The sequence below is a fragment of the Armigeres subalbatus genome, chromosome 1 (genome assembly GCF_024139115.2).
Source record: "Armigeres subalbatus isolate Guangzhou_Male chromosome 1, GZ_Asu_2, whole genome shotgun sequence".
NCBI lineage: Eukaryota > Metazoa > Arthropoda > Insecta > Diptera > Culicidae > Armigeres > Armigeres subalbatus.
The window spans coordinates 285792737-285817235 of NC_085139.1; the positions used below are offsets into that span (position 1 = coordinate 285792737).

The 24499-nt window shown below is 40.2% G+C and overlaps 1 protein-coding gene across 1 annotated transcript; it reads right to left on the reverse strand.

Moving 5' to 3' along the window:
* Positions 1 to 1023: 1023 nt before the first annotated feature.
* LOC134207666 (pyruvate dehydrogenase [acetyl-transferring]-phosphatase 1, mitochondrial) lies at positions 1024 to 4091 on the reverse strand. Its single transcript, XM_062683448.1, has 4 exons — positions 3681 to 4091; positions 3130 to 3438; positions 2774 to 3065; positions 1024 to 2017 (listed from the first exon to the last, which is right to left on the reverse strand). The coding sequence occupies exons 1-4, from the start codon at positions 3807 to 3809 to the stop codon at positions 1341 to 1343; spliced, it is 1407 nt and encodes a 468-aa protein (XP_062539432.1). The 5' UTR covers positions 3810 to 4091; the 3' UTR covers positions 1024 to 1340.
* Positions 4092 to 24499: the final 20408 nt, after the last annotated feature.

Sequence of the window (24499 nt, forward strand, 5' to 3'; positions counted from 1 at the left end):
AATGACATTAGATTGATCGTTGGTTCCGCGTCTGAAAAGCGCATTATAGGAAATAAAGTGTCGCTTGGGGTGATGGTCGCGCGTCGAATACTAAAGTGGTTGACTTGTAGCACCTCTGCAGACAGAATAAAAAAAAAAGACGTTAGCAATATATTCAATTGGAGTGTCACGTCTGTGAGTCTGTGGCTGAATTGAACTAATTCATCTTGTGGCCGCATGGGTGGTATCAACTTAACTCCACAATCTGGGATGATTCGTCCGGCCCGTGATGAACGTGGACAATGCGACCTAATTTACCTATTAAAGAAAAGCTTGGATTAATCAGATTGTTTTTTCCTTGTTTTTCCAATCAAATTGACAACAGCATTGAAGTTTATGCGAATAGGCCCGCGAACATGTATAGGAATAAAAAAAATGAGCATACATAAATTTATCGTTTGCTGATATTCATGCGTGGGTGGTACCTGCACGTGCAATGTGCATCGATAGAGCACACATATTGTGCTCTGCTCATGATGACCTATAGCCTTAGGAAGCCGGCTCCCCAGGACAGCAACGCATAACAATATGCAACCCTTTTACTGCCATTACTCCTGAGAATAGTACAAACATCGCTCATGTGAGTGGCCGTTGTACCAACGGCCAGAACTTCGCCTTTAACCAACGTTACTCAATTTGAGAATGGGCCCAACTGTTCTATTTGACTATGATTCGCCACCAAAAATCATTTGGTGCAGTATTTGTAAATGTGAAACCACCCATAGGTGGTTGAATTGAAGTTCTTTAATTATTGTTAGTTCTCGGGAATATCCGAGTGAAATTGAAAATAAAAGCTTTCGAAGGTTCGTCTATACAACAGCAGCAAAAACAACCCGTCAATTTTAATATTAATGAAATCGGACATATTTTCATGCATTTTAATAAGGATGCATTTTTATGCAGCTCTGCCCTACTTCAGTGCACACCAGGTTATTAGGCGCCAACGGCAATGTCGGATAAAGCGCAAAAAAAAACTCGATTGGACTCGTTCAATAAAATATCAATCTGCAGCGATGTTTATTTTCGTCAATCGTTATTTCAGCACATATCTAGGTAAATAGTTTCGATACCGGATAATAAAACAAAACAAAAGTTCAAAACATTTGAGATACAGATCTGAAAACACTATTGAAAGGTCTGTCAATGGTATTGTTATGCTACCTAAAATTAATCTATTGTACAACTGCCCAGCATCCTGCGCGGATCTGAGCCCGCCGATTCGACACACGTTTGACTATTGACTAAATGCGACCGCAGCCGACCGGTCATCCGCTGGTACATCGCAACCGGGGCACTTGCTGCTAGGTGGGGCAATTCCGCAGGTACTCCGAATCGAAGTACACCACTGTGATGGTGATGTCGTCCCGGAACAACCGGACAATATCCTGCGGTAGGGACAGCATATGCGACAGTTTCGAGTGTTCCACGCCGTACTCGGTACCGCCGAGCGAGTTTCGAATCAGATGGGTAGCTGCGTTCCGGTCCAGCGGTTTCTTCTGCAGGCCTGCCTTGCGGGTGCTCAGCATCTGGCTGATCTCGCCGAGCGACACTTCGTGTTTGGGCAGTTTCAATGGCTGCAAGAAGGCCTTCCCGTGCATGTGCTCTCCCACCAGGTGGACTGTTTGCATGGGACTCATCGTGTCCCACAGGCCGTCGCTGGCTAGTATTAGGAACTTGTCGCGCGGCGTAAGGATGTGGTGGGTAATTTCCGGACATGCGCTCAGATAAGGCGGGGTGAGATAGTACGGGGCGATGACTTGCTCGCCGAATTGGGGAACCACCAACTGCTCCAGCTGCTCCCGGGACCATTTGTAGCGGAAGTCTCCCATGGCCCGGAGCGGGGCCAGCTGGCCGAGGAGCCGTTCGCCACGAATTACCGTGTCCCGCTCGGTGGCCGGATGCTCGTTCAGTAGGCGGCGGACTTCGGCGACATTGTCGCTGTTGTGCTCGGTGGAGAGCTTCTTGACGATCCATTGACCTATAACGATGAGGAAAATATTACGATTGAATTAGAATAGCTTATTAGATATATTGATTATTCTTGTGTTGCTTTTTTTTTCAATTCATTGCTCATCTTGATCCGTGTCGCACTTTACTTAAAAGACACCTGGCCTGGAATCTGCTGCGTATAAAAAAATCTGGCAAAATCACAAACGTTCCACGTGAATTCCATTACATTGTTAAGCTGGATTGGATTGAATCAAATTTGAAAGTCAAGGGCATCACAAAAAAACAGATTGCCTGACTAGAATGGCAAATGGAGCAAGAGATAGTGAAGTAAGAAAGCTGTCAGTATTCGAAGTAACACTCTCCCTTGACGAGATCACATTATGGGATTGCTAATCCCAAAAATAACTCAATTCTCTTATCAACTGCGCTGGAACGTTCGTTACAAAGGGATGAAATAAAGTGAATCGTTAACCTTATCGTGTTCATGGTGCGTTCAAATGAATCGAATCGCATTAAAAAACCTTTCAAGACCACATGAACGCCATTACATGCTGCGGCTCACCGCAGTCGTTTAATCGAATAACATTTCTTTTGTGGAGCCATCGTGATGGTTGTGGTCAATACTTTCTCCAGACATACCTAGATGACAACAAAACCAGCCGATAATTTAATTTCAATTTTATAAGAAGGGGATTGTAATCCTACAGCTAATATTGCTCTCAATACTAATGACTTATTATAACTATATATATGAAGTGGGAAAAAATCACTCGGATCACCTCACCTGTATCAGTCACTGTACCTAACACTGCACTGCAATCCCCAACGGATGCAATGTGCAAGTGCGGCCCATCAATGTGCGCCACCAAAGCCACCGCCCCGCTCATGGCCACCGACATCGTCCTCAGACTGGGATGCTCAATGGCTTCCTTCGACAGATCTTGATCCAATCGCAAGAATGCATTCTCCAGCACCTGATGCATCTGGAATCCGGCCAGCGTCGTATTCAGCAGTTCGTTCGCAAACAAGTTGAAACTCCGTTCGTAAATATCCTTAATTTCGCTGACGAATTCCAACTGAAAACGAACAAACTTCCGGTGAGATATCGTATTCTGTCGAACACTCGCATTTCCATCCCACCTTATCATTATGGCAGTTGATAAATGAATGACTTTGTGCCCCGTTTTGGATGTGCACCTTCAAATCATCCGGTGGAACCAACGAAGCAGCAATGTACCTCATCAGACGCTTGCTTATCACCTGCGAACAAGCCGCACCGCCATGGCCGTCGAAGATCCCTACCAACAGTCCCGAAGTATGCACGCATGTCCCCTCCGTGCGGGAGTCCTCGATGGGCGAGTTCGATGCCAACTGATTTGAATCATAACACTTGACCGATCCTCCCACAAAATCCTGCGTGTGTTCGTTGGCTCGGAGTATACAATTGACCTAAAAAAATAAAACATTATGATTTATGGTCTCAAAATGTTGCAACACCGATTTCAAAATTATTCCATAAAAATAAATCCCCATTAAAGCGACCTTGTTTTCCAACACATTTCACAGCCAGCGAACCCACCGTGCTTCGACTTATCTTTGTGTAAACTTTTGTAAACATCGATCCGATCGGCGAGGTTAGGGCGAGTGACTATTTTCATTGCCATAATCGAACCGAGCTGGCGACTACTTACATCATATGGGGACAGCTTCGGAGGCCCGGAAGAACCGTAATGGGACACAGCCTGATGGATACTCCGGTGACATACGGCTGCTAGCAGATGGCTTCTCTGTATCAACAACGTTTGCACCAAGCTGGTCATTTTGTCTTCGCTGGGAATCGACTGGGGATGGTTTCCCCGATCCGGTGGAGCGATTCGAACTCACCGAGAATGTCGAACCCGCGTTCTTATGTATCAATCGAAAGCCCACTTCACCGGCACTTAAGTTAACATAATGGTAGAATATTTTTGAATTTGAAACGATTTTTTTTCTGCAAATTACTTCGTTGTAATGCAAATTCTCATCCTCGCAGATGCGTAGAAGCTCGATAATCAAATCAACACATTCCGATTCGACCTCGCGAAGATCAAGAAAATCACGAGAAAAAAAATATTCACGATTTCTTGACGTTTGTTTTCTGTCAAACAACCCAAATGAAATATTTCAAATCTTCGTCATCAATGATGGTTTTGCGTCCCTTGCAGCTGAATGAAGCTTTTGGGCTGTTCAGCAAAAAAGGGTAAATTGGGTTGTTTAGCAAAGAAAAATATGTGTTTTTTATAGTTCAACATAAAGAGCATGCTTTTCTGATCTCCAACATATTTTTATTTTGTTTGTAAACCTTTTATTTACATTTTTATACAGCAAACAATAAGCCATTTCAATCGATAGAATGTCACTAACATTCATAGAATGACAGTTAGCCCATGCAGCATAAGAACAACTTTTTAGTCCCATATAAATTTAAAATGCAAATTAAAAATAGTTCAGGGCTCAAAATTCTGAAAAAATTGGGGTTAGGCTCAGTTTTTATGCAGATTTAGAATATGTAAAACATATATACCTAAACAACCCAATTGGGTTGTTTGAGTATATTTTACATTTTACATTAAAATTTCAGAATTAACTGAACTATAAATAAAAATTTATGAGATAAAAATATTGAAAAAATATAAAAACATATTCTTAGCTAAACAACTTAATTAGATTGTTTAGGGAAGTATATATGTTTTTACATATTCTAAATCTGCATAAAAAACTGAGCCTAACCCCAATTTTTCAGAATTTTTGGAGCCCCGGAACTATTTTTAATTTGCATTTTAAATTTATATGGGACTAAAAAGTTGTTCTTATGCTGCATGGTCTAACTGTCATTCTATGAATGTTATTCTATCGATTGAAGCATTTTTGATCAATGTGGTTGGGTTGTTTAGGGATATCGATGTTTTTACATATTGTGAATCTGTAGGAAGAACTGAGCCGAACTCCAATTTTTCAGAATTTTTGAAGCGCCGGAACTATTTTTAATTTGCGTTTTAAATTTATATGGGACTAAAAATTTGTTCTTATGTTGCATGGGCCAACTGTCATTCTATCGATTGAAATTGCTTATTGTACACTCAGAAATAAAATAAAACCGCTAAGGGTTTAAAATTAAACTTTTTAATCATTTTCTGATTTTATACCTTGCATAGTATAAAAGGTATACAATGCAACATTATGGTTTATACTGAACCGGAATAGTGCAAAAATATTTTTGTTAGCATACTGCGTTTTGGAAAATTTTGTTCTATTCCATTTACTTGGGTTTTTCAGTAAAGAAATCACACGCGGCATCGATATTTTATTTTCAATTCATCGAATAGTGAAAATCCGCTGAACGAAATAAATAAAAAAAAGGTAAGGGCTTGCTGTACGGTTTGATGTGAAACAAGAGGGTATTTATTACGATTTATTATTCTTTATTAAAAATCCAGGACGACGACTACATCCATCGGTCACTCGCGGAATGCAGATCATCCGTTCGAAAATATTAGTCATCATTAGGTTTATGTCGACAGCCATCTCTCAAGCGTATAGGAGGCAGAGTAGCACCGGCTCAAGACAAGATGCACTATTCACTTGCAGCTCAAATACGAACCCGGTTCCGTACCTCCAGCTAGTCCGCCGACGGAGCAGTGCCAACATTAACGATAACGCCTGTCCCGAAAAAAGACGGAATATCAAGGCGCAGGCCATAATCGAGTTCGACACCTTCTTTGCGGCTCATGGTGGTACCAAATCATTCTTCAATCTGCATAGCAGAGTCGTGTTATTGATTATCGATTAGCGATAATTTCTGGTTTTCAATAAAAATAATGCATGAGTATTTTTTTATTTTGATTTGTATTTCAGTTTTACATAAAGAAAAGTAAAACCTCTAGTAAACCAATAAAAACAAACAAACATAACCTAGAAACTTCAACCAAAACTAAAATAACCTAAGCAATCATAAAGCTGACTTATACTAAAGAACGATTTTCTTAAATTTATACTATCCTGGTATTGTTGGACCGAATACGAGTTCGGGGTCAACCAGGCGAATAGCCTATTAGAATGACTTTTAAGCTATTTAGTATAAATTTATTTCTGAGTGTATGCTGTATAAAATGTAAATTAAAGGTTTACAATCAAACTAAAAATATGTTGGAGATCAGAAAAACATGTTCTTTATGTTAAACGATAAAAAACCTCATATTTTCTTCGCTAAACAACCCAATTATACCGGAAGCATCCAACGCTTTATTTGGATGAAGCAAAGCAATTGTTCCAGCAGACATTTAATATAACTATTTCAGCAGCATCTGGGTGCTGCGGATAGAGCCGCTTTTCTGCTCTCAAGCGAGTAGAGGGGTGTTTTGAAATTAATCCCATAAGCAAAATTATTTTGCAGTTTCTTGGCTGTCAAACATTTCCCGCTCTTCGAATTTCTCTTTCCATGCTGCATGAAGGCGCACAAATGCGCGAGACTCTACATGACTTTACGATGGTTTACATACATTCCTGCTCCAATCAGCTGTTAAATTTCGGAAAATTTCGTAACTAGTGCTATTTAATTGCATTCCTACTAATATTCAACTCGAAATATAATGTGAAAATATTTGTTACAAAGAATACAAAACTCAACCTAATTTTTTTTTTCCAAATAATAACAATACTTCTCAATATAGGATCTGAAACGAACATACCACAATCTTCAATGTTTGGCTCCGGCACAATAGAAAAGTTTGGCTTCAGTTTGACAACCAAATCGATTCTATTCGCACCACCCAGAGCAGCATCAGTTTGTCGGATTCTGCATCATGCAGGATTCACAAGGAAAACACTTGAAAGGCGGGCAATGCAGATTCGTTCTGATGATATCCTTCGATTCTGGGAGGAACTAAATGGACTCCAATGGGATTATCATAATCTTCTCTTTCTGGACGAGGTGAGTTTTGACAACCGATCAATGCTGCGTACTAAGGGATATCATTGACGAATACATAGACGGAGGGTGGCCATTTTCCGGGCACCACTATATACCCTGGGGAGTGACGGATTACAATTATTACAATCACTCGACCATTGAGAAGCCCCTCAATTCGAACCACGTCAGTTTGACAACAGTTGTCATTTTCATTTTGTTTATGTTTTTGTTATGTTTTTCTGTTTTTCCCTCGCGTGCCGCACATCAACAACTTTTTCGGTTGTTCTTTTTTATTTATTTAAACGAGGTCGTCTACTACAGCAGCGGATAAAGAATGGAAGTGACTCATCCTCGTCCGGTCAGCAGTACGGGTCCGACTTGGACACGCTAGACGTAACGAACATGTACCCGCAAAACTTATTGACGATTCCGGCGCACCATCATTTTGAAAGGCAAATTTCCGAACCGACCATTCCAACATTGCCGGCCGTATCGTCTCCACCGGAAGCGCGATCAGCACCCGCGGATCGTTCACACGGCGAACATCATCTCACCGTATCTCAGCAGCCATATCTTGCAAGAACATGTGAAACAACACTCCACCCATTGTTGCCAAGGCGTTTCAGGCTATTACTTCAACCAAAACTTATAAACTTCAACCAAAACTAAAATAACCTAAGCAATCATAAAGCTGACTTATACTAAAGAACGATTTTCTTAAATTTATACTATCCTGGTATTGTTGGACCGAATACGAGTTCAGGGTCAACCAGGCGAATAGCCTATTAGAATGACTTTTAAGCTATTTAGTATAAATTTATTTCTGAGTGTATGCTGTATAAAAATGTAAATAAAAGGTTTACAATCAAACTAAAAATATGTTGGAGATCAGAAAAACATGTTCTTTATGTTAAACGATAAAAAAACCTCATATTTTTCTTCGCTAAACAACCCAATTATACCGGAAGCATCCAACGCTTTATTTGGATGAAGCAAAGCAATTGTTCCAGCAGACATTTAATATAACTATTTCAGCAGCATCTGGGTGCTGCGGATAGAGCCGCTTTTCTGCTCTCAAGCGAGTAGAGGGGTGTTTTGAAATTAATCCCATAAGCAAAATTATTTTGCAGTTACTTGGCTATCAAACATTTCCCGCTCTTCGAATTTCTCTTTCCATGCTGCATGAAGGTGCACGAATGCGCGAGACTCTACATGACTTTACGATGGTTTACATACATTCCTGCTCCAATCAGCTGTTGAATTTCGGAAAATTTCGTAACTAGTGCTATTTAATTGCATTCCTACTAATATTCAACTCGAAATATAATGTGAAAATATTTGTTGCAAAGAATACAAAACCCAATCTATTTTTTTTTCCAAACAATAACAATACTTCTCAATATAGGATCTGAAACGAACATAACCACAATCTTCAATGTTTGGCTCCGGGACAATAGAAAAGTTTGGCTTCTGTTTGACAACCAAATCGATTCTATTCGCACCACCCAGAGCAGCATCAGTTTGTCGGATTCTGCATCATGCAGGATTCACAAGGAAAACACTTGAAAGGCGGGCAATGCAGATTCGTTCCGATGATATCCTTCGATTCTGGGAGGAACTAAATGGACTCAATGGGATTATCATAATCTTCTCTTTCTGGACGAGGTGAGTTTGACAACCGATCAATGCTGCGTACTAAGGGATATCATTGACGAATACATAGACGGAGGGGTGGCCATTTTTCCGGGCACCACTATATACCCCTGGGGAGTGACGGATTACAATTATTACAATCACTCGACCATTGAGAAGCCCCTCAATTCGAACCACGTCAGTTTGACAACAGTTGTCATTTTCATTTTTGTTTATGTTTTTGTTATGTTTTTCTGTTTTTCCCTCGCGTGCCGCACAGCAACAACTTTTTCGGTTATTCTTTTTTATTTATTTAAACGAGGTCGTCTACTACAGCAGCGGATAAAGAATGGAAGTGACTCATCCTCGTCCGGTCAGCAGTACGGGTCCGACTTGGACACGCTAGACGTAACGAACATGTACCCGCAAAACTTATTGACGATTCCGGCGCACCATCATTTTGAAAGGCAAATTTCCGAACCGACCATTCCAACATTGCCGGCCGTATCGTCTCCACCGGAAGCGCGATCAGCACCCGCGGATCGTTCACGGCGAACATCATCTCATCGTATCTCAGCAGCCATATCTTGCAAGAACATGTGAAACAACACTCCCACCCATTGTTGCCAAGGCGTTTCAGGCTATTTCGTCATACCCACCACACAAAGCTCAACTCCGTTGACCCTGGTCACCAGTAGTAGTGGGTCCACCCACTATCTAACGCCGTCCTCCTCTCTGAAAACCGATTCGGACGATGAACCGTCGACACCCGTACCCTCAATTCCACAAATCCGACAAATCCACCTGAAAACCGATCGCACATCGAGTCCAACGGTTGTTCTCGTTTCCGATATGGAATCGCTCCAACAGCAGCACCAGCACCATTTATCGGGAAGTGCGGTTGCCAGTACAAGCACCTATCACAACGATCACCACGACCAGCACCACCAGCTCCACCGCCGCAGCGCTACTTGCCGACCTGAGTTCATCAACGCCGAGTTCAATTCGCATAAAAGGCGACGAATTGTCGCAGTCTGCTTCATCTCCTTTGGTAAGTGTTAACATTTCCTGAATCAAAATTTATCTTTGTTTTGTACTTAAATGCCAGTATTTACAGTGAATTGATCCACATTGATCTATCTTCTCATACAGATGAGCAGCCGATCGAAGGAAATACACGGCCTGGACAGCCAACGGTCTAGCCACTGTCCGGTGGTACGGGAGGTCCCGCGCTGGGTTGCAATTTCTGCTGGAACACAAGGAGGATACTGCAACGGAAAACCAAGTACCACTGTCCCGAGTGCCATACGAACTTGTGCATTGCGCCTTGCTTCCAGGAGTATCACGAACGACAATCGGCGGAGAACCCTGCCCCCACCAGCAACGACAGCGGAAGCGCCTGTGTGTATGGTGTAGGTGGATTGTACGTAAAGTGGATCTCCGATTTGTTGAGCACCTTTACTTTTGCGGAATTGTGTCATTCTCTTTGTTGTTTTGATGGGTAAGAATAGAACACACATTCAGACTATTGCTATATATAGGAAGAAACATTTGTTGTAACGCTGCCTCCGGCTCGGATCGCTCCCCCGATCACGCTGTTGATTTTCATAAGTTTTACCTTATATGAAACACTATGAATTCATTTCATTTTAATTTCATAAGGTACCAATGGAAACCATCAGACTGCCTTATGAAATTCATAACTATTTCTTATGTAAAATAATCATAAGACATTTTTATGAATCGACCTTGTTCATTCGAACGTTCATTCTGACAAAATTACTCGCGCCGCCATTATCTTTTACAAACTGTTTGCCCAGTGCGTGTTTACAACCTACTGTAATAATTTCGATTCTAATCTAATTTAATTTCGTTCCAGGCCTAATTCAATCAAGCGCACAACATGGAAAAAACGAATCTACAGTAAAAGCCAAAAGCACCGTTATACGTCATGAACCCGGATACCTACATTGCGGTGGATTCAGCTTTGCGCCCTCTAAAAGTGTCCCGTAAAGAAAACTAATACGGCCTCTACTGTGCTAAGTTTGTCTACAAGAACAGACAGAACTTGTCGTTCTCGAAAACGGACGTTAAAATCATCTAACGGAAAAATCACGACGGAAACTCCGGTACGCAAAATCTCTGATTGTTAAGGTGAGACCGTTATTTGTAATCATTTAATTATATATTCAATACCCTCATGGGGGTGACAATGGGTCTGGGGGTGAGAATGGGTCATCGCTCTTACCGACAGCCTGGAGGTCGGATAACAAAATCGTTCAAAAAGGTCTCTTATATTTTAGTTTTCTCTCCCACAGATATATTCAATCTGTTCTACAAGCATTCTTAGTAGTTGAAACAGTTACCCATTCTTACCCCCATTTGACCCATTGTCACCCCTAACGACGGTACATATGATTTTAAAACACTTTTATGTATAATAACCTCATGATCAAAAAGTGCAAACTCGAGTCAATTGGTCCGGTTTTTTTTTAATCGAATGGGTCTGAAGAAATCAGGTTGTTTTGGAATCTAATAAGCATAGATAACACAGAATATTAGAAAAAAAAGACAGGGTCACCGTCTTCGACCAGAGGTCGCACAGACTGAACACTTAACAGCTAGCATTAGACAACGGGCAGGACATTCACACAACACCCAGTGGACCAGTGGAGAACTTTTCGCTTTACGAAAAGTTTTCTCCTTAATGGGGCGGGAATCGAACCCACACTCCACAGCACATGCGTCTAGACGATTGACGTCGCTAACCGCACGGCCACGAAGCCCACATTAGATGGGTCAAACCTGGTCAAACGTTATGTAGATAGATATTGTCATGCCTCGTTTGTAAGAAGTGATATCATATGATAAAGAGTAACTTGATGCCAATACGTATACATATACATAATAATATAATAAATAATAATATTCATAAACTTCGAGTTTGCATTTTTTAAACATAAAACATAGGACATAGGACTATTGTGCATAGAAGGGCAGTTATGGCATATAAGCTATGACGAGCTATGACCTACTATAAGGGATGTTCTTTATGGTTCGTTTGCTTCTAATGTTAAGAAACTATAGCTTTGTTATCAGTATGTTTATAACTAAAACCGTAGTGTTCAGTATGTTGATTAGGTACTAAAAATGTTTTTTTCTTATCTATTGCAGTCGAATTACTTGGGAGAATCCGAAACAGCTGATAGTGGAGCTTAATGCGGAATTGAGAACGCTCCTGTTGCACTCCCCTGGATATCAGCATCTCCGCCGTTTGTATTTGTACTACAAACTGCTCCTACGAGAGTGTATAACATTCATCATACAGCATCATACATAGGAAGAGCAGCATCATACATGCTGCCATCCGTGTCAGGGGGCCTCTGTTAATACGGAATCGTTCCTGCCTGGCCATCTCAACTGGCATGCAACGACAGAACTGAAGAACATTGTACGCCACAAGTGCATATAATACTAAACCATCTGGAGTTTTCAGAAAGCCAAACTGACCCATCACATAAGCACAGTAAAATCAGTAAAATCGACTAGACTGACTCGGCCTGGCCTGCTCAACTGTGTTCTGTGTGTCTTCATTGGAGCCATGTTTAACTAGGTCCACAAACTGCTGGGTTTTGCTCTCCGTTCCGGTGAGATGTGTGCGGTAACCGCTTCTCAAAGGAATAATTGTTGAAGGCTTCAACTCGAAACAGCACATATAATGTAAAGCACAATAATGTAAAGGAGGAGACGTACGCCTGCAAGGAATGCGATCGTTCGTAAGTATGTTAGAAACGTAGAAAGGAATAATGTAGGGTAAAGAAGCATTTTTGTAGTACCTCCTATTCCCGTCCCAAACGTTTTATACTCGGCCGAGTTTCAACTAAATTGTTTAATTTTTGATACATCACCGAGCAGTAAACGTTGGGGACAGTAAAGAGGGTATTGTCAAATGGCCCGACCATTTGTAACAGACAACTATTTGCTGTCTCTTACGATCAAAAGTTTTCAATGTAAATCAATATTTATTTGTTCAAATTTAATTCAAGTTCTTTTGACGTGTTTCAGCCTCGGTACGTGCCATTACTAAAATGTTCGAGAAACCCATACACGATCTAAGTGCCAGCTGGATTTGCGACATCTCCGCCAAAGTATTCACACTGGAGATCCACTGATACCAGTACATCCAGGAGGGGATGGCGGCGCTGAATTGCCAGTGTAAGTCCTGGTGGATAAAGAACGCAGTCATTCGAAGCGGTGCAGATCCAAGCCGTTTACGTGAGAAATTTGCGACATCATCACAAAACGACTACTCCGATCCCGATGTGCACAGACGAGCGCACACAATGTAGTTGACATCACTAAACTTACGTAATTCACAAAGGTACTATCAGCAATCGTATATTGAAATGCGTAAGGCAAAAGTTAACTTGTTTTACTTATATATTGCAGTCAAGTTACTTCGGAACTACTGTAGACCATAGTGTCCAAGACAGCTCTTGTGAACGACAGCGAGAATTCAAAGACAGCATCGAGCTGTAAGCAATTATTCAATACGACAGCTCGTCACAGTTGCTTTCGATGTCAAGGGAATCGGGCAATGAATTTGTTCTACATTGCCACGAAGTCACTCTTGCCAACATCAGTTTGGAATATTTATTGGTGACTGGATGTCATTTTATATGTTACACGAGCGACCGTAACGAAGTATGACCATTCTCTGTGGTATGACGATTTACCTAATAACCGTAACGACGGTACCCGATTTCATGTTCCTGTTCGGGTGTTCACATTTCCGCGCCTAGGGTTACAAGATTATTAGGAGAAAAATATATTAAGCTCGTTTAGTGGAATGTATTAAACCGTCTAAGACGAATTAAGTACTGTCCATTTAATTCCACCAGTTAATTTTCGTTATCTTTGCAGATACGTATTTCGACCACAACTGTGTGGTCGTCTTCAGTGTCTTGTACTTCGAGTCGAGTCAAGTACAAGACACTGAAGACGACCACACAGTTGTGGTCGAAATACGTATCTGCAAAGATAACGAAAATTAACTGGTGGAATTAAATGGACAGTACTTAATTCGTCTTAGAAGATTATTAACCCACTACTCCATTATAGTTAACTGTAGGAAAGGAGAAAGGAAGGAGAAAGCTTTTTAGATCCCTGAAAATAAATTATGTGGTCCGAATAAAGACTTAAATAATTACAAAACGTTTCCATGATTTTTCCATTTCTTAGGTCAAATTTTAATTTGGATTTGAATAAAACAAAACTATTTACAGACCTTTTTAACACGTATTTCATAAAGCAGGCTTCTGAAATTTCATAAGATAAATCAATGGAAATTTTAAAGCAACACGAAGACAAACATATGTTTAAGGTTCCCCCAAACACACGCGACGCGACAGTCGCGACGCGATTCTATCGCTTGGCGACCGCGATTCTGTCGCCATTGGTATGGAAGCGTAGATAGAAAATTGCCTGCAGCGACCCAACGATAGAATCGCGGCGACTAGTTGTCGCCGTCGCGGCGATGAAATCGCTTAGGTCTGGGGGAGCCTTTACATTATGGGCATAATTCATTCAGGTTCATCCAGTTGCATAAGGCAACCTTATGATTTTCAATCAATATTATTTTGGCCAAATTTCATAAGGCAAGTTAATGAACTTCTTAAGGTTTTTTCGTGCAGTGATACTCAGATATACCTGGACCGTTTTACTGTATTCGGATTTTCTTTGAAATAATCAACCAAGAGGCGGAAAAAGTATACAATTATTAACGAAGATGTTTTACTAATCAAATTCGGTAGAAAACATACAAATCTGATAGAAGGCGACGATGATCGTAATCCCTTTTGTCGGCGGAGTGACCGGTTGGAGGTTCAGGTCATATTTTGCAAGTTTTCCCGTACAATATAAAATATTTGGACGAGAATTGCTTCCGAACCCAGCCACCCTCAGTATGGTCTTGCTTTGTAGCCGCGAGTCTTACCGGACGGCTAAGAAGGGCCCTTAATTATTACGAATACATATCTTAGGATCACTTAAAAACGAACTTTTAATAGGATATCCGGAAATCCACATAATACATCAATCGACTCAGCTCGATAAATTAATTGATTGGTTTGTTGCCTAATTGATTGCTAATTTGCTTGATTGCTTTATTAGTTGGTTGGTTGCTTGATTGATTGTAGCTTGCTTGAATGGTACAATGGTGAGTTCCTTGATTGGTTGCTTGATTTGTTAGTTGGTTAATTGGTTGGCTGCTTGATTAATTGGTTGCTTAATTGGTGGGTTATTTGGTTGGTCGGCTTGTTAGTTGATTAGTTGTTTTGTTGGTTGCTTGAATGGGTGATTGGTTAGTTGGTTGGTTGATTGATTGATTTGTTAGTTGGTGAAATGATTATTTGCTTGATAAGATAGTTGGTTGATTGATAGCTTGTTTGATTCGTTAGTTGCTTGATTGGTTAATGGTTGCTTGATTGATTGGAAGTGGTCTTGAATGATTGTTTGCTTGATTGGTTAGTTGTTTGATTGGTTGGTTGCCGAATTGGTTGGTTAGTTGCTTGATAGGTTAATTGGTTGCTTGATTTATTTTTAATTGATTGGTAGCTTGCTTGAATGGTTGAATGATTGGTTGCTTGGTTGATTGGTAAGATGCTTGATAGGATGGTTGCCTAATTTAGTTTATTGGTAGCTTGCTTGAATGGTTGATTGATTGTTTTGTTGTTTGCTTGAATGGTTTTCATGTTAGTTGCTTGAAAAGTTGATTGGGTTACTTGATTGATTAGTAGGTTGTTTGATTAGTTTGTTGTTTCATTGTTTGGTTGACAGGCTGGTGGATTGGTAGGTTGTTTGAATGGTTGGTCAAGCAACCAATAAATCAACCATTTAAGCAAGCTACCAATTAACTAACCAACCAATAAAACAATTAGGCATTCAAGCAAGCTACCAACCAACCATTCAACCAACTAACAAATCAACCAACCAACCACCCAATTATTCAACCATTCAAGCAAGCTACCAATCAACCAACCAACCATTCAACTTCTTATTAGCATTACATCCCCGCACACTGGGGCAGAGATGCCTCGCAGCTTAGTGTTCATTAAGCACATCCACAGTTATTAACTGTGAGGTTTCTAAGCCAGGTTACCATTTTTACATTCGTATATAATGAGGGAGAGACAATTCCCAATCCGAAAATTGCCTAGACTGGCACTGGAATTGAACCCAGCCACCCTCAGCATGGTCTTGCTTTGTAGCCGCGCCTCCTACCACACGGCTAAGGATGGCCCCTGCTTGATTTGTTAGTTGGCTGAATAGTTGGTTGCTTGATTGGTAGTTGCTTGGTAGGTTGGTTGTCTAGTTGGTTTATTGTTTGGTTAGTTCTTTGGTAGCTTGCCTAAATGATTGATTGCTTGATTAGTTGGTTGGTTGGTTGGTTGGTCAACCAGTCCAGCAACCAATCAACAAATTACCAACCAATCAATCAATCAACCAACAATGAAGCAACCAACCAACAGTATTCGTCAATGGTTGAATGGTTGGTTGCTTGAGTGGTTGAGTGGTTGGTTTACTGGTTGATTGATTGGTTGATTAGTTGGTCGGCTGGTTAGTTGATAAGTTGTTTTGTTGATTGCTTGGTTAATTAGTTGGTTGGTTGCTTGATTGGTAGATTGATTGCTTGGTAGATTGGTAGCTTGTTTGACTGGTTGGTTACTTAATTGGTTGGTTGATTATTTGGTTGGCTGCTACTTGATTTGTTAGTTGGTAGTATGGTATGATTGATTGGTTGGTTGCTTGACAGGTTAGTCGGCTGGTTAGTTGATTATTTGTTTTGTTGGTTGCTTTGTTGATTTGTTAATAGTTGATTGGTAGCTTGCTTGAATGGTTGGTTGCTTGATTCGTTGGTGGGTTGCAGCTTGAGTTGTTAGTTGGAAGAATGGTTGATTGGTTGGTTGCTTGATTGTTGGTTGATTGCCAATCCAACCAACCAATCAGGTTATTTGATTGATTGTTTGCTTGCCTGTTTGATTGATTGGTTGGTCGGCTGGTTAGTTGATACTGTTTTGTTCAACCGTTTAAGACGAGTTTAGGACTCTCCATTCAATTCCACCAATTATTTTGATATCTTTACAGATACGTATTTCGACCATAACTGTGTGGTCGTATTCAGTGTCTCGTACTCGACTGTTTTGTTGCTTGCTTGTTTAGTTCGTTGGTTGAATAATTGATTGGTTGATTGGTTGGTTGATTAATTGGTTGGTTATTTGGTTGATCGGTTGATTGGTTGCTGCTTGATTTGTTAGGTGGTAGAATGGTTGTTTGGTTGATTGGTTGCTTGATTGTTGATTGGTTCTCAATCTTACCAACTAATAATGTTATTTGGTTGATTGGTTGCTTGACTGGTTGATTGATTAGTTGCTTGATTGGTTGGTCGGCTGGTTAGTTCATATGTTGTTTTGTTGGTTGCTTGGTTGATTTTTAGTTGGTTGGTTGCTTGATTGTTTGGTTGATTGGTAGCTTGCCTGAATGGCAGATTGCTAGATTAGTTGATTGTTTGCTCTACTGGTTGATTGAATGGTTGGTCGGCTGGCTAGTTGGTTAGTTGTTTTGTTGGTTGCTTGAATGGTTGATTGGTTGGTTGCTTATTTGGTTGATTAGCTTGTTGGTTGCTTGATTTGTTAGTTGATTGATTGGTTGGTTATTTGGTTGCTTGATTGGTTGACTGGTTGGTTGGGTTGGTTGGTTGCTTGATTTGTTAGTTGGTTGAATTGTTATTTGCTTAATTGGTTGTTGCCTAATTGATTGATTGGTAGGTTATTTGGTTGATTGGTTGCTTGACTGATTGATTGATTGGTTGGTCAGCTGGTTAGTTGATTAGTTGTTTTGTTGGATGCTTGAATGGTTGATTGGTTGGTTGCTTGTTTGGTTGATTAGCTTGTTGGTTGATTAGTTAGTTGTTTGATTGGTAGCTTGCTTGATTGGTTGGTTGCTGGATTAGTTGGTTGGTTGCTTGGTTGGTTGCTGGATTAGTTAATTGATTGATGGTTGGTTACTTATTTGGTTGATTGGTTCCTTTACTTGATTGATTGGTTGTAGTTATTTAGTTGATTGGTTGCTTGATTGGTTGGTCGTCTCGTTAATTGATAAGTTGTTTAGTTGATTGGTTAATTAGTTGGTTGGTTGCTTGATTAGTTGGATTGTTGCTTGATTGCTTAGTTGATTATTTGGTTGATTGCTGCTTGATTTGTTAGTTGGTAGTATGGTTGATTGGTTGGTTGCTTGACAGGTTGATTGATTGGTTAGTAGGCTGGTTAGTTGATTAGTTGTTTTGTTGGCTGCTTGATTAATAAGTTGATTGCTGGATTGGTTGGTTGTTTGATTGGTTGCTTGATTGGTTGATTAGCTGGTTGGTTGTTTGATTGCTTGGTTGATTGGTAGCTTGCTTGAATTGTTGGTTGGTTGCTTGACTGGTTGATTAGTTGATTAGTTGTTTTGTTGGTTTGCTTGGTTGATTGGTTAATGTTGATTGGTAGCTTGCTTGAATGGTTGGTTGTTTGATTAGTTAGTTGATTGATTCGTTGGTTATTTGGTTGGTTGGTTGCTGCTTGATTTGTTAGTAGGAAGAATGGTTGATTGGTTGGTTTCTTTTTGTTTATTGATTACTTGATTGGTTGGTAATTTGGTTGATTGGTTGCTTGACTGATTGATTGATTGGTTGGTCGGCTCGTTAGTTTATATGTTGATTTGTTGGTTGCTTGAATGGTTGATTAGTTGGTTGGTTGAATGATTGCTTGGTTGATTGGTAGCTTGCTTGAATGGTGGGTTGCTTGATTGCTTGGTTGATTGGTAGTTTGCTTGAATGGTTGGTTATTTGATTGATTGCTGCTTGATTTGTTAGATGGTAGAATCATTGATTGGTTGGTTGATTGCTTGCTTGATTGGTTGGTCGGTTGGTTAGTTGACATGTTGTTTTGTTGGTTGCTTGGTTGGTTGATTAGTTGATTCGTTGCTTGATTGATTGGTAGCTTACTTGAATGGCTGATTTCTGGATTAGTTGGTTGGTTATTTGGTTGATGGGTTGCTTTAGGGTCTGTTCACAAATTATGTAACGCTTTTGGGGGAGGGGAGGTCTAACTCGCGTTATATTTTGTTACATCAAAAGGCTGGGGAGGTGGGTACTACCAAATGTTACGCATAACGCGAATAAAAGTTTATCTTAAAGGTTTTTTTTTAAATCACTGATTGAAGTAATTGCTAATATGTCTTAATCACGACGATGAATATGTACCAACAATTCCTCTTTAGTACCATACTACGCATAATTGTCCCATGCTAGTATTTGTAGCTTTTTACTTTTTACTGCTATTTTGATGTTTTTTTGGGAATCCTAAAACACAGCGAATTTTGTTCGAATAATTGTTGCTAAATTTCGAGGCATTTTTCTCACGATGAATATTAACGATTTCTACAGATTATATTATTTTATGGAACGACGCTTTTATTTGTATTGTATTTCATAATTAGATTTTCCAAACCAAGCCAAAGTTAATAGAGGCAACCCAGAGAGTTTTCATTATAAGCAATTGCATTTTAGTTCAACCACTTCAAGTATATCGACAGAACAGTCCCGCTAAACAAAAATTTGAATGGCCATGGTCGCAAATTCTATTTTAGTTTTTACTAGCTGCATTCTTGATATCCTTGGTTTTAATCATGTGCCGTTCCTATTCTAACAGTTTTCAATAAATACCAAAACCCACATGCTTCAGAGAAAGAAAAAAATGGCTTTAAAATTTTCTCAGTTACGCGTTATATGGGGGAGGGAGGGGGTGCGAAAAATGTTACTTTTTGTTACGAGGGGGAGGGAGGGGGTCAAAAACTCAGATTTTTGCGTTACGTAATTTGTGAACAGACCCTTACCGTTTGATTGAATGGTTAGTCGGCTGGTTAGCTGATTAGTTGTTTTGTTGGTTTCTTGATTGGTTGATTAGTCGATTGATTGATTGATTAGTTGATTGGTTGGTTGTTGCTTGATTTGTTAGTAGGTAGAATTGTTGATTAGTTAGTTCCTTGATAGTTGCTTGTTTGGTTGCTTCATTGTTTGTTGGTTGATTGATTGGTTATTTAGTTGATTGGTTGCTTGATTGGTTGGTTGGTTGATTGTTGGTTGGTAGAATGATTAATTGGTTGGTTGCTGCTTGATTTGTTAGTTGGTAGAACTGTTGAATGGTTGGTTGCTTCATAGTTGGTTGGTTGCTTGATTGGTTGGTTATTTGGTTGATTGGTTGTTTGACTGGTTGATTGATTGGTTGATTGGTTGATTAGTTGATTAGATGTTTTGTTGGTTGCTTAAATGGCTGATTAGTTGGTTGCTTGATTGGTTGATTGCTGGCTTGCTTGATTGGTTGGTTGCTGGAATCGTTGACTAGTTAATTATTCAGTTGATTGGTTGCTTGATTGGTTGATCGATTAGTTGATTGGTTGATTTGTTGGTTGGTTGATTGTTGGTCGGTTGCTTGATGGGTTGATTAATTGTTTTGTTGATTGCTTGATTGGTAGATTAGTTGGTTGGTTGCCTGATTATTGGTTGGTTGCTTGATTTGTTAGTTGGTAGAATGAATGATTGATTGTTTGGTTGCTGCTTGATTTGTTAGTTGGTAGAACTATTGAATGGTTTATAGTTGGTTGGTGGCTTAATTGGTTTGCTTCATTGTTGGTTGGTTGCATGACTGGTTGATTGATTGTTGGTCGGCTGGTTAGTTGATTAGTTGTTTTGTTGGTTTCTTAGGTTGATTGGTTAATAAGTTGATTGCAAGGTTGCTTGCTTGGTTCGTTAATTGGTTGATGGGTTGACTGGTTGCTGCTTGATTTGTTAGTTGGTAGAATGGTTGATTGGTAGATTAGTTGGTTCCTTGATAGCTGGCTGGTTGCTTAATTGGTTGGTTGGTTGGTTGCTTCATTGTTTGTTGGTTGCTTGGTTGGTTATTTAGTTGATTTGTTGCTTGATTGGCTAATCCAGCTATCAGCCATTCAAGCAAGCTACCAATCAATCAAGCAACGAATCAACTAATCAACCAACCAAGCAACGAACAAAACAACATATCAACTAACCAGCCGACCAGCCAATCAAGCAACCAAACAATCAACCAATCAACCAAATTACCAACCAATCAATCAATCAACCAACAATGAAGCAACCATCCAATCAACCATTCTACCAACTAACAAATCAAGCAGCAACCAACCAACCCATCAACCAATTAACTAACCAATCAAGCAAACCTAGCAATCAACTTATTAACCAATCAACTAAGCAACCAACAAAACAACTAATCAACTAACCAGCCGAACAACAATCAATCAACCAGTCAAACAACCAACCAACCAACTATCAACCATTCAATAGTTCTACCAACTAACAAATCAAGCATCAACCAACCAATCAATCAATCATTCTACCAACTAACGAATCAAGCAACCAACCAATAATCAGGCAACCAACCATCTAATCTACCAATCAAGCAATCAACAAAACAACCAATCAGCCATTCAAGCAACCGACCAACAATCAACCAACCAACAAATCAACCAATCAACTAATCGATCAACCAATCAAGCAACCAATCAACTGAATAATTAACTAGTCAACGATTCCAGCAACCAACCAATCAAGCAAGCCAGCAATCAACCAATCAAGCAAACCAACTAATCAGCCATTTAAGCAACCAACAAAACATCTAATCAACTAACCAGCCAACCAACCAATCAATCAACCAGTCAAACAACCAATCAACCAAATAACCAACCAATCAAGCAAACCAACCAACTATGAAGCAACCAACCATTCAACAGTTCTACCAACTAACAAATCAAGCAGCAACCAACCAATTAATCATTCTACCAACCAACAATCAACCAACCAACCAATCAAGCAAACCAATCAACTAAATAACCAATCAATCAACCAACAAACAATGAAGCAACCAAACAAGCAACTATCAAGGAACCAACTAATCAACAATTCTACCTACTAACAAATCAAGCAACAACCAACCAATCAACTAATCAATCAATCAATCGACTAATCAACCAATCAAGAAACCAACAAAACAACTAATCAGCCAACCAGCCGACTAACCATTCAATCAAACGGTAAGGGTCTGTTCACAAATTACGTAACGCAAATATCTGAGTTTTTGACCCCTCCCTCCCCTCGTAACAAAAAGTAACATTTTTCGCACCCCCTCCCTCCCCCATATAACGCGTAACTGAGAAAATTTTAAAACTTTTTTTCTATCTCTGAAGCATGTGGGTTTTGGTATTTATTGAAAACTGTTAGAATAGGTACGGCACATGATTAAAACCAAGGATATCAAGAATGCAGCTAGTAAAAACTAAAATAGAATTTGTGACCATTAAAATTTTTGTTTAGCGGGACTGTTCTGTTGATATACTTGAAGTGGTTGAACTGCAATTGCTTATGATGAAAACTCTCTGGGTTGCCTCTATTAACATTGGCTTGGTTTGGAAAATCTAATTATAAAATATAATACAAAAAAGCGTCGTTCCATAGAAATCGTTAATATTCATCGTGATCCAAAAATGCCTCGAAATTTAGCAACAATTATTCGAACAAAATTCGCTGTCTTTTAGGATTCCAAAAAAACATCAAAATAGCCTGCACTGATAAAAAGCAAAAAACTACAAAAACTAGCATGGGACAATTATGCGTGGTATGGTAGTGAAGAAGAAAGGTTGGTACGTATTCATCGTCGTGATTAAGACATATTAGTAATTACTTCAACCAGTGATTAAAAAAAACCTTCAAAATAAACTTTTATTCGCGTTTTGCGTAACATTTGGTAGTAACCACCCCCTCCCCCACCTTTTTGTTTAACAAAGTATAATGTAAGTTGGACCTCTCCCCTTCCCCCAAAAGCGTTACGTAATTTGTGAACAGACCCTAAAGCAACCCATCAACCAAATAACCAACCAACTAATCCAGCAATCAGCCATTCAAGTAAGCTACCAATCAATCAAGCAACGAATCAACTAATCAACCAACCAAGCAACCAACAAAACAACATGTCAACTAACCAACCGACCAACCAATCAAGCAAGCAATCAACCAACCAATCAATGATTCTACCATCTAACAAATCAAGCAGCAATCAATCAAATAACCAACCATTCAAGCAAACTACCAATCAACCAAGCAATCAAGCAACCCACCATTCAAGCAAGCTACCAATCAACCAAGCAATCATTCAACCAACCAACTAATCAACCATTCAAGCAACCAACAAATCAACATATAAACTAACGAGCCGACCAACCAATCAATCAATCAGTCAAGCAACCAATCAACCAAATTACCAACCAATCAAGTAATCAATAAACAAAAAAGAAACCAACCAATCAACCATTCTTCCTACTAACAAATCAAGCAGCAACCAACTAACCAAATAACCAACGAATCAATCAACTAACTAATCAAACAACCAACCATTTAAGCAAGCTACCAATCAACTTATTAACCAATCAACCAAGCAACCAACAAAACAATTAATCAACTAACCAGCCGACTTTTTTACTTATTTTATTTTACTTATTTTTTACTTATTTACATTTATTTACTTATTTTTTTACTTATTTACAAACAAATTTTTAGAGCAGCCATGTTGTATGCTGTGCCAATATGGACTAGTTGCTGCAATTCCAGAAAGAAGGCACTTCAGAGGATTGTTCCTCCTCGGACCACCACGATTACCAGATGGTCTTCCTTCAGTCCCTCCTCGGTGAGGTTGTGACATGTTCGTTTCAACAATTCTGTCGAAAAATCGCATGGCGGGAATGAGTAGAGCACACCGGTTGCTTCCGTTTCCTTATTGAGTAAGGATATAACGCCGGCCGCTTCTTTCTGCTTCAGGTAGGACACGAGATTACGCAGTGGACGCGTCTGAACGCTGGCATCATCCGACGATGCTACCGATGACGTCGATCCCGGCAGGCCGAGGAAGATTGCGTGCGACGATGACGTCGATATGCGCTACTGCACATCTTCCAACTTGGGTTGATCGAGGCGTAGTCGCTGAGTAACACGAAGGTGGTGTTTACCTTCCTCGTCCTTCATCAGGCTGTCCACTATTTCGTTGTTTCCGTCCGTTAGGTGCAACTTGGCGGGGAATAGTGAACTCTTCCAAATCAGCGCCCCTTGCCAGAATGTGGTAGATTTCCGTGTCACTTCTGGTAACGTTCTTGCATTCGATAACATGCCATTCCTATGAGAAGACGAATCAGCCGGACTGCGTCGCCTCGGTGAACGGGAGCGAGATCTATCGATTCCTGGTTCACGTGATCCAGAACGACGGCGTGAATCATATTCGCCATCGGCTCCTGATCGACGCCATTCATTATTGTCCCCGTGGTGCGGTGGGCCATCCTATGAAAACTGTCACGGAAACCACCACGCCCGCGGAATCCTCCTCTGCCGCGGTCTTCCACCATAGCCGTACAATGAATTTTCCTCGTATGATGCACCACGATACTCACCGTCTTCCTCAAAACCTCCACTGCGCTTTGAGAACGATGGTGTTGTTCCGTTATCAGCAAAATCGATACGAATACGACGATCCGGTGCCCGTAACGGGAATCCACGCATTTCCTTCACAGCAGCCGTAGCAGCATCAATAGAATCGTACAAAATGTAGGCCTGGGTGTCCCCTTTGTTATATTCAATCTTTTGATGGCACCAAAACGGTCGAACTCACGCTCCAACTGAGTAACGAAACGAACAAACAACAAACGAACCGAAACGACGTCACAAGGTGAGGGAGAAAACAAACAAATTGTCAAAACGTCAAGAGGGGTAAGTCAGCGCTCGTTAAATATTTATGTAATTCGTCACCCACAAGGGGT

Excerpts from the sequence above, each read along its gene's own strand:
- LOC134207666 (XM_062683448.1), bottom strand. The coding sequence starts at position 3,809 with ATGACCAGCTTGGTGCAAACGTTGTTGATACAGAGAAGCCATCTGCTA. Across the intron at positions 3,439-3,680 it reads CGAAGCTGTCCCCATATGAT|GTCAATTGTATACTCCGAGC; the intron begins GTAAGTAGTCGC and ends TTATTTTTTTAG. Across the intron at positions 2,018-2,773 it reads AGGTACAGTGACTGATACAG|GTCAATGGATCGTCAAGAAG; the intron begins GTGAGGTGATCC and ends TCATCGTTATAG.